At 39.2% G+C, this 11589-nt stretch overlaps 1 protein-coding gene across 2 annotated transcripts; it reads right to left on the bottom strand.

Annotated features, from left to right (window-relative positions):
- Positions 1-3999: 3999 nt before the first annotated feature.
- LOC135075724 (alpha-amylase 1-like) lies at positions 4000-11404 on the bottom strand. Of its 2 annotated transcripts, XM_063970175.1 has the most exons (10): positions 11318-11404; positions 10539-10710; positions 9958-10109; positions 9307-9487; positions 8531-8646; positions 7686-7922; positions 6842-7112; positions 6112-6312; positions 5163-5324; positions 4000-4129 (listed from the first exon to the last, which is right to left on the bottom strand). In XM_063970175.1, exons 2-10 carry the CDS (start codon positions 10707-10709, stop codon positions 4118-4120), a joined length of 1503 nt encoding a protein of 500 aa, XP_063826245.1. In that variant the 5' UTR covers position 10710; positions 11318-11404; the 3' UTR covers positions 4000-4117. The 2 variants fall into 2 exon arrangements, with proteins under 2 accessions (XP_063826245.1, XP_063826246.1); XM_063970176.1 differs by lacking the exon at positions 4000-4129 and having other exon boundaries at positions 5157-5324.
- Positions 11405-11589: the final 185 nt, after the last annotated feature.

Genomic DNA, 11589 nt, shown 5'->3' on the forward strand with positions numbered 1-11589 from the left:
TCCTGCTGCTGAACGAACATAGGCCTCCCCCTATAACTTCCACATCGCTCGGTTGGTAGCGGCCTACATCCAGCGTATTCCTGCTACTGTTATGAGGTCGTCGGTCCACCTTGTGGGTTCCTTGTCGGTTGAGACTCGTTGTACAGGAAATATAAAAGTAGGTAGGATACAATCTGAAGGGATTCATCGCCCCGCAGGACTAAATTACTTAACTGTTTTATTTAAAGTTGTAGCTTTTATTCCAATTGACCTAAACATTAAGCACTCAAAATTTCTTTCAGGAACAACTGTGTGCTTACCATGAGTTTACGTTAGATGTGCTCGCTAGCGACTGCGTAAAAAAATGACATTAATTGTATGACATATTGTGCAGCGCCCCTAGCGGCTAATTTCAAGAAACAAAATCTTCATAGAGATTTTTGACGTACTCGCTAGCGAGCACACCTAACGTAAACTCATGGTAGGTACACTGATTGAAAAAGTTTAGTATTTATTGTTCTAACTTTTCTTTCCTAACCTAAACTAAAACTCTAGCTAAATTAAACACTCAACATTTCTTCCAGGAACTAAAAAAGCTAAGTTTAACCACAAGTTTAACTGTGTATTTCAAAAGCAAACGTTTATCCAGCAACAAAGAAAACTACCTGGAAGTTGGCACATTAGTAAACTTATGAAATAACAAATTCATACAATGTAGCACCGCTATTTGACCACCATTTCTTTGGAGAACGGAAAACACAGAAGCTTACTGTTATTCCGGGCGCATAGGTAACGCAGTTTTCCGTAGTTGTGTACTTGTGCACATTCTGCAAGCTCTACGTTAACTATCTGAACTAAACTAACAACTAACTTAGCTTTGCTCTTGGCAGACCAAGATTATTATTATTAGGGTTACAGATAACCCGCGTTAAATCTGCCTTGCCTAATCTGGGTAGGCTAGGTACTTCAAAATAATTATCATTATTTACCTACACCTTTTTGGACACCATCTTCGCAGCTTTTTGATTTTCATACGAGCTATCACTTCTGATTTACAATATTTTTGGATATGGCATCCTCGTTCGTTCAGCAAGGTTCTGGAATGGAAGCCGCGTACCGGAAAACGCAGCGTGGGACGTCCACCCACACGGTGGACCGACGACCTGATAAAGGTAGCAGGAAGGCGCTGGATGCAGGCCGCTACCAACCGTGCGATGTGGAAGTCATTGGGGGAGGCCTATGTTCAGCAGTGGACGTCTTGTGGCTGAAATGATGATCCTCGTTCGTTCGTTTCAATCTAATGCCATCCACAGTTGGACAAAAGTCTTCCCCCACGGATTTCGAGAAACTATATTTTATACTACTTATGAGAAATAATATTTTTAGCACCTAGAACAACCCAATTAACATTTTGATTAGATAAATAACTTGTTGCTTGTACAAATGAAAATTTGGTAATTAGGAAAAGCACTTAATTAGATGATATTATTGAGATTCGATGAAACCAAAATGTAGTCTAGAGACTCTGTCTGTGATTATTCCGTTCGCAATTTTTAAGAATTGCTTTGCGGACTTGAAACTAGCATTAATCATTCAAGTAAAGGCACAATAGCTGGAAAAATGGCAAAGCAAAACTCGTGGTTGTTAATAAAATTCATTTCAGTACAACAAATGGTAGCGTGGAATGGTAAAACGATTTAATATTTGAAATACTAACAATTCAATTGACATACTTTCCATTCATTCATTTTCAACCGACTTCAAAAAAAGGAGGAGGTTCTCAATTCGACCCGTATGTTTTTTTTTTTTTTTTTTTTTTTTTTTTCTATGTTTGTTACGCGATAACTCCGCCAATTATGAACCGATTTGAACAAATCTTTTTTCAGCGTATAGGTAATACCTCAAGGGTGGTCCCATTTAAATTTAATAATAAAAAAAACAACCCCCAAGGGTGGAAAATTGGGGATGAACTTTTTTATACGCAATATCTCCGCCGATTATGAACCAATTTGAACGATTATTTTTTTGTTGAATAGGTATTATCAAAAGGGTGGTTTCATGCGAATTTGAAGAAAATATTTCACCCCCAAGGGTGGAAAATTGGGGATGAACTTTTTTATAATATACATTAAGAATATGGTCTCAATGTACTGCCTACCTTCAGTGGTAACATCAAGGTAATAATTAGTTAACTAAAAAGCAAGAAATAAGTTAAATTTTATAAAAAAAAATAAAACCGACTCCAAAAAACCTACACTAAAAAGTAGAATAATAATTACTAATTACCTACTTATTTATTAGGACGAATTATTAATATTTATGTAGGTATACCATGATTGATACTTTTGGAGTCGGTGCAGGCAAACTTTACATGTTTCATAATCTTGGCACCGACTCCAGAAGTATCAATCATGGTATACCTACATAAATATTAATAATTCGTCCTAATAAATAAGTAGGTAATTAGTAATTATTATTCTACTTTTTAGTGTAGGTTTTTTGGAGTCGGTTTTATTTTTTGTGTGCTCAATTCTACATGTTATAATGTAGTTTGCCTTAAATATTTCAATGAAGTCAAGAAGGTTAGGTTAAAGATTTTACTTTTAGCTAATAAAAAGTATTTAGTCAGACTTTCCAAGCCTAACAATTTTCTTTTTATTTCTATCAAATATAGGTATCGTTATAATGAATCAGCTATTTCTTTTTTTGGCTTTTTATGTACAATAAAATTCATATAAACGGTAATTGTACCTTACTTTACTGACAAAGTATTTTATTTTTAGCATCGAAGCCTTTAGACAAGTATCATGTGTTTTTCCGAAGGAAAATAATGATTATCATAAAATAGTATCTCCGATTACAGTCGCCTACGTTTTCCTCGTAGAAGCCTATTAAGTAAATTTTGTGTGAAACGTGTAGGTGTGTAATGACAACGATTCCTTGGTAAAAATGTCAGCCATTCTTGAATATTTATTAATTTTGATCCTACAGAGCGCGACTTGATGTCACGATTCTGAAACGTCCACGAAAATTGGTACTGATAGATATTATTATTATTGGTTTTTGGGCCTTCATTTGCGCCAGCTCGACCAGATTTGATCTATTATGGCAGCCCTTGTCTTTAGAGTTCACTGCTTAGTCCCGTTGAGTCTATAAATTTTCAGATTCTTTGGAGCGTGATATCTGCTATCTCATCCGGATGCATGATGTGTCGCCCGAGATGGATACTTTTGATATTATATTGAACCGACGTTTGACCGTCGGCTCACCGACGATATGCTCCGCAAACGTGTCAGTATCACCGCGGATGCGGTGCACCGACAGCGCGACTTCTTTTGCTCATAAGCGGGCCGCATGAGCAAAGAACATGCATGGCCATTTCTTTTTCTGTATGGCAGAATCTGCACAGTTTCCTCGGTCATGTTCATGTTTGATTTGTGTTTGTTTAGTTTGCAGTGGCCGGTTAGTATTCTAGTCACTGCACAGGCTTTGTATCTGATAGATAACCCAGTATTGATAGTAGCGCCCTCTTGTACTTCAGTGTTGTCCAACTAACTATACGATTTCGCCTAGGCGCGGACCACCGACTTTTAGTTGGCTGATAGTTAGGTCAGGCTATTAAAATGAAAGTGATTTGATATCGGCCGATTCTTCATACAAATTAGAATCGGGCCCAACTATCGGACGACTACAAATCGGTGGTCTGCGCCTAGGCTTCATATACAGTCGTATCTTATCGTCAAACCACGGGGTAACAATTGAGGTAAAAATTATATCGTCAGATTTGATAAATGCAAACAAATACGAAGGTTACTTACACTATAACTGTCTTATCTAGGAATTGAACCCAGACTTACCCTGGTTGCACCATCTTACTTTAACGTTAACAAGCGTCAAAAGTCTTGCAAACTTCATACAAAAACACCGGTTACAGTTAAGGTGATGCAACTCAGCCTTATAAAGTTCGTTCACTAAGAAAGGATACTAATTGAATAACAAAAGCCTAATTAAAATTACGGGTTCGTCAAGCATGTTTTTATTGTTCGTAAGTCCTTTGAGTAACAAGAATAAATACGGTACAGAATTTAAATCAAAAATTCAAGTCTTCATCTCTCGAATCGCATCTTCAGATCGGCCTTTAGATTCTCGACTGGAAATAAAAGAAAAATAGGTTAGCATCTTATTTTAGTATGAAAAATATATAGCTTACTTAGAAATCCCTAAAGAAGAAAAACATGTGTATTTAGCCAGCTTTTTACCCGCGGCTTTGCACAAAATCTTTGTTGTTTTCCCATATGGACCCGTTTCATCCCTTAGGGGGTGAATTTTTTAAAATCCTTTCTTAACAGATGCCTACGTCATTATATCTATTTACGTGTATTTCAGCACAGTCTGTGGCACAGTCCATTCAGTGGGTTGAGCTATGTGTTGACAGATCAGTCAGTGAGTAACATTTTCTTACATTTATAATAAGTAATTTCCAAAATAAACGTATAATTTCACGAGCGCTTAAAGTTAAACATGAAAACCCTCGCCAAACTGAAGCATATCCGTTTTCCATTATATGTATGCAAATTTTACAATGTTTTATAGAGCTTGCTTATTTTAACTTCCGTGTGACATGCAAACCGTTGTTTTACTGTAATTTCGATGGTAGAGTTCCATGATTTTCAATTTTGGACTTTATTTTATTGTATCAAAGATCACTATGCCAGAAGGATTAAATATTGTAGCTCCAAGTTGAAAAGTAAATATCTATAGAAAAACTTCGAAATTAACAGTAGTTGATTTCAATTAATGATTAATTCCCAGGCATAGTATAAATCTAATAATGCAAGGACTACCAGTATTAACTGCAATTACCTTTAGCTTATTAATTTAACCTTCATTTCAATGATTCCCACTCACAAAAAAATCATTAAGTAAGCTTACATAATTGCGTTAAAAAAACACTACGCCCTCTGCATTCTGTTCCTCTTAGCTCTTCCTTGGTCTTATGCCAGTTTTCACCGTCAATCCCTAATTTTAAGTGACCCCTACGAAAACCATAGGGGTCACTTAAAAATTAGGGATTGATAGTGGAAACCGGTATCAGTCTTTAATCGGACCCCAAGACTTCATAATAGAACCCTCTCCCAACTTAACTTATTAGGCTTACCCGAATGCGTTAAAAATAATCATACCTGTGTTCCTACGTGGATAGCCAGCATCATGTCGTATTCGTTAGCTCCGACGGAGATGTGGGCGCGGCCGTCGTTGCCGACGGTCACGACCTTGCCGGTGCATCCATTACCGCTGCGGGAGCCCGAGATTATGTCGCAGTACTGGCCCGCGGGCAGACATGTCTGTATAAGATATTTTATAATATTTATACAGTGTGAGTCACGTTAAAGTGTACATATGAAAATAAATGAAACTAGACCTATTTTTATCGACAAAAAAGAGGTCAAAAAATTTTTGAGATTTTTTTTAAATTTTTTATAGAATTTTTTTTCTTCCAATAACTTATTGTAAAGAAAACGTAATAACTTTTAAACTAAGAGGTATATCCTGATAAAATAAAAACAGTAATAATGCTAAATAACAGGCGATACTAAAAGAATACATAAAATACACAAAAAAGGCCAACAAATAATAAAAAATGATATTTTTTGAAAAAAAAATCTGCTTTTAAATTCGTGTTTTTTTGGTTATTTGATAAATTTCTCCAAAAAATGCCCCTATAACCGGTGGTTTTTATTACTTTGTATTATTCTCTATCGTATTACCTTCGTAAAACCAAAAATCGCATGTCTCTATCCCTATCACAACGACCGACCGACTTCTTCGTCTTAATTAGTCAACAGCATATCAATATTATATTGGCCCCGACCATTTTACTGGAGCTACTGACTTTTTTCATGTTTAAAGTCATTTCACATACTTTAAAACCAGATTTAAACTAAGTTATCATAATTCAAAATGAAATCCAAATGTTATTTATTGCTCCATGTTCTTTGTCCATGGATTCCGTTTTTGTTTCTTTGACACACGGAAACCTACAAAATTAATTAGGATTTCATACCGAGCTATCTTACCCAATAGAGGTATGTTCATGACCAATAAATAAGTAAGTAAATAGACAAAACTGACCTGCAGAGTCTGGCTCAGATCCCACAGGTCGTTGTTGAAAGCAATGAAGGCCTGTCCACCACGGCAGAAGGCGATCTGGTTGCTACCGTTGTCCCACCAGTCGTTCAGGCCAGTGTTGCCAGCAACGTTCCTGAATTGCACCATCTGGAAGATCTGGCGCCAGCGGTGCTCGCACACCCATCCGTTGCCGCAGGTGCCGTCCTGGAAAACGGTGGTTAGGTGAAATGATGAAGAAATTTATGAAGTAACTAGCGGCCCGCTCCGGCTTCGCACGGTTGCAATGGAATTTCCCGGCTTTTCTCTGTAATAATATTCATGAAACGTGTTATACCTATAAACCTAAAACCGTATCAAAATCCATTGCGTAGTTCTAAAGATCTAAGCATACATAGGGAAGGGACAGACGGCGGAAAGCGACTTTGTATTATTCTATGTAGTGATATGGGATATCTTGTAATCATCATCGTCATCAGACACCAGCGTCCAATGCTGAACGTAAGGAATGGAGTCCAGCTTCCTGTTATCTTATGAGGTCATAGGTCTATTAAGCAGGTGACCGTCCTACTCTACTTATACCGATGTAGTCATATTCATGCAAAACCTGAATGTGAAGCTGATATACTTTCGAATGCATGGAAATACCATGGATGGGATACTTCAATCTCACCCAAATAATGCGATCTATGAGCAAGAACACATCCCTTTAAGACTTCCTAACGAGCTAACTTACCGAGTTGATAGAAGGCGAGATGATATCCTGGTTGCTATTCATCGGGGGTCCAGCTTCAGTGTCAGTAAACGAGTAGCTGCTCATCAGTTGGGGCTCTCCATAAGGATGGGCCAACATGAAAGCGATAGCTGCCTTGTACTCCTTAGGCTGTCTGTGGGTGAGGATGTTGCCGCCCGCTCCGTGACCGCGCTGGTTATCGTGGTTGTCGATGAATGTGAGAGAGTCTTCGGAGTCCATCAGACCCCATTGTGGTCCCCAGTTGACTAACCATCTAGAAGAATTAAAATTACATATCCGAATTTTTTGATTGGAAGTTTGACTGCGATATTTTAGTTGCTTCATGAAATGCGGTGTTCCCTTTGCATTTCTGATATTGATGGATGAAATTACTATCATTGAGGGGCGCAAAACGAAAAGAATTAAACAGCAGAATAAATAAATAGAAGATAAAGGTTTGTAAAACGGGTGAAATTTTTGGAACTTTTTTGCTGAATTGGTAGTTCTCTGTTGGACCAATGTCTGACTGTTAGAAAATTAGCAATATAGAACTTAATAAATGAGGGTAAAAATGTCATACTCTTTCTAAACATAGTTGGTATGCTTACATATTAATGATGACAGCAAAGTATAGAACTATAAGTTCATTCGTTTCAGCCGAATGACGTCCACTGCTGGACAAAGGCCTCCCCAAGGATTTCCACAAAGATCGGTCTTGCGCCGTCCTCATCCAGGCACCCCTCGCGACCTTCACCAGATCGTCGGTGATCGTCGATCCTCCTAGTGGGAGGCCTTTCCACACTAAGTCTTCCGGCTCGTGAACTAATAGGTATTGTATCTAAATTACCTCAGCTGGTTGCCGCGTTGGAAAGCCCTGCTGAGCTCCATTCCGAACTTGAACTCGGTGACAGCAGCCAGAGGAGTGTACTCGTGTTTGGTGACGGCCTCTCCTCCAAGATCAATGACCTCCTGGTAGATGTAGGGACGGGCGCCGGCGGGGAATCCGTGGTTCGTGTTGAGGTTGCGAAGCCTCTCGTAGATGATGCGAAGGTCTCCTGGCCACATGTGCTTGGCTGCGTCAATTCTGGTAAGTACAACAATAATGTTCAAACGTGACTGACGCCCGTATTCACAAACAATGCTTGCTTAAGTGAAGCAGCAAATCGAACGTACAGCGTTGAATAGAGCTCTGTGATTGGTTCGTTTGTGACCCTGTGCGTCCACGCGCATTGTGAAACTTCATACTAAATATAGTAATGTTTGTGAATACAAGCGTGAGTTTCTTCCGCCACTTCTTCTCAGCACCAGCCCATATGTTATCTCGAAGTGGTGATAGGGCAAGCTATATTTGGGACGTGTTTAAGTGCCCTGGAAAGGGCCTATGTACTGAATAAACTATTAGAATTTTGAATTCTTATAGGCCTCTGTCTGTAGGCACTATGAAGTGTATTATAAAGTGTGCCACTTAAGAGCCAAAGCACACGGTGCGTTGTGGCGGTGGTGCAACGCCGGAGCGAATGGCGCTGCATCGTCTTACATTAGAAATATCTGTGGCAGGCACACGAGCGCGCGATACGACGATATCTTTACAGTGAGGTGCTGCAACGCATCATATGCTTTTGGCTCCTAAAATTTCTATAGTAAAATAACCACTAAAAGTTGTGTGAGACAACAGTTAATTATAATGTTTACCTAAAACCAGCGACACCCAAGTCGATCAGATGGTTCATGTAGTTGACAATCATGGTACGAACGTGCTCGGTGCCTTGGTTCAAGTCCTTCAGACCAGACAGCTCGCAGTTACGGACCTAGGATAAGAAAAGAATTATAACTAAAATACTTCAAGTATCCACCTACGAATATCGTTTCTCCTTATGGGTATAGGAACTACAAATTCAGATATGGTTGCGGGTTTGAAACCCGCCGAAAGCGATTGCATATTACACTTAGGTATCTAAAGATGAAGAATTATAAATGGAGAAGGTCATACTCGTGCAACCTGACAGACTTCTGATTTAAATTAAAATAAATATAGTAGTGCAAAGGGAGTTGTTATTATGGATCATGAGAAATCAAATAACCAAAGGTGGTAACTGGTAAGCTACTTTTAAGCCTCAGCGCAGCCCACCGATTTTTAGTTGGCCGATAGTTAGGCCCGATTCTAATTTGTATGAAGAAATGGCCGATACCAAATCGGTGTAACTTGCGCACTTTCATAGAACTTCATACTGATTAACAGCCCGATCCAACTATCGGCCAACTAAAAATCGGTGGTCTACGCCTAAGCTAAAACTTTAGGCTGAGTTGCACGACCTAACTTTGACAGTAACTATAAATAACCGGTGCTTTTTGTATGGAGTTCGACAGATTTTGACGTTTGTCAAAGTTAAAGTAAGATGGTGCAACCCAGGCTTACAATTTCAAATCGTGGTCTATGCACAAAGCAAGATTGTTGATCAAGTGCTTACTCTTTCGGCGTTGTTGGCGTAGTCGGATCCCTGAATGACGCAGTTAGGCCAGTTGAAGTCATTCCATCCGTAGGGAACAGCTGGGTAGCTCCACTGCCCAAAGGTGGCTGTGCTGCCTGCGGTTCCTACGTTCTCGCTCCAGGTACCAGTCATGTGGTTGATGATGGCGTCGACATAGATCCTGAGAGAAGATTAACTTTATGCTTCAAAGAGAGACAAGAGATCTTATCATTTCAAATATAGGCTATTCCTTTATGTGCTCTTTTGACTAAATTAAGGGAATCCTTATTTGATGTCTGAAATGCTATGGGTTGAGGTGAGACTCTTTATCTTTATATAGAAGCTTATCTATTTCGTAAATATATCTTTGCCTTATATGAAATTGTCCGACACATCTCCGTAAAACTAAAAGTATTTTGTCAGTTTCATCGTCATTATTTGAGTCAATGGCAGTTCACTGCTGACCTTAAAATCTTCCCCAAAACTTTAGGGGACGATCTCGGACTGCATTTTCATTCAGGTTGAGAATATCGAGTGGTGGATATCCCATACTGATTCCCAAGCCGTGGATCACATTCGGAAACCTGTTTACTCCACCTTTCCATATCTGCAGATACTATTCTATCCATCCATTAAAATCTCAAAACAAACCTGACACCGACGTTGTTGCACCGTCTGACCATGTTGGTGAACTGCTGCTCATTGCCAGAGCGGGTTATCAGGCGGTAGGACATGGGCTGGTAGCGCTCCCACCAGGGGCGGTTGTGGGCTCGGATGATCAGGTTCTCGTTGGGAGGAGAGATCTGGAAGCGTGATGCTGGATAAGTACCTGTGTCCAGTTATGTTTGATCTATCGGTTGGGCTATTATAAACCTGGCTTATTCAGGAGTTACAATGGTGGGAACAAAAGATAGGATTAGACCCATTTTTGTCTGTAAGGATTAGGAACTTTTTCAGCCACTTTTTACCGCCATCACACAATGTCGCAAAGTCGGTTGCTGTCGTTAATTGGAATTGCAGCCTAAGGTTCTTATTGATAAGTTGAAGTCAACAATTATGATGAGGACAGGTAAACCACAGCCTACTATCTATCACATTACTAAGTCCTGGCAAAAAACTGATCTTTGCCATAACTTAAAGGTAGCAACTCGTTCATATTAACACCTTAACCTATAAAACTGATCTCATATTTAGGGTCTATAAAAATTATGCTAAAATAAATTCCATCTTACCTGAATACCACCAAATCCGTTAGGTCCCAAGAACCTTTCGCACTCGTCAGCAATGTCGTCCCACTTCCACTCGAAAAGATGGACCATGGTGGTCCTGTCCCCGGAATAGTGCGGGTTCTTGAAGGCCAAGGTCAGGGCTAAGCCCGCCAGGAGTACGACGAAACGCAACATCCTAGAAAATCAGAAAAACTATAAGTAAGTATACATCAGCTAATCAGACTATACATTTTCATTGCATATGATATGACCACAGAGTAGTGGGATGTAAAGAAAGGAAGGTAAGGGGGAAGGTTATTTAGTGAATCTTCAAATTTCGTTTTTGGCGGCGGCGGAGTTTTGGGCTGACACTGTGTAGGTTTGTTGTCGACACTAAAAGAAGAAGTTCGTTAAGTTTTTTCTATGAAAAGCACTCAAGGTTCAGCCAAATCAACGCCATCAGCCGGCGTGCAGTGATGGCGATCAATGCATGCATATAAGTCTGATCGCCATCGCTGCATGCCAGCTGATCGCGTTGGTTTGGCTAAACCTTCAAATGTAAGTAAGATTGTTTACGCTCGTTTCTGAATTTACTTGAATGAAAGAGAGTTTGGTGAAGTTGCAAAGTAAGAGCTTAAATTAAATTACGCTTCTAGAAGTTTTCCTAAATGGAAACTCCACAACTTTAAAAGCGTAGGAAGCACCTTCCAATTTGTTTATTTACAACTTGTTTTGAGATGTGCAAAGGTCCAGTTTACAAAATATGAATGATTTTTAAAAATGAAAATTTTATTTTCACTCACCTGTCCACAATACGTTTTCAGTTTCTCCGATTAAGGAATTATCTGATCACTACCACCTGGTGTCCGACCGTTTATACATATACTAAAGATAAAGATAAAAAAACGCCTGATTTAATTGTGTTTTTCAGTAATTATCTCTGTAATTAGCGCGATAAGACAGATAAAAGATGAGATTATTGATTAACGTCAATTAAATAACATAATGGTAGGTCGCCGACTTTTCTACGATGTCGTAATATTTGACTTTCGAAAGAGGACCTGGAATTTTCTCA

This window comes from Ostrinia nubilalis, chromosome 10, assembly GCF_963855985.1.
Source record: "Ostrinia nubilalis chromosome 10, ilOstNubi1.1, whole genome shotgun sequence".
Lineage (NCBI taxonomy): Eukaryota > Metazoa > Arthropoda > Insecta > Lepidoptera > Crambidae > Ostrinia > Ostrinia nubilalis.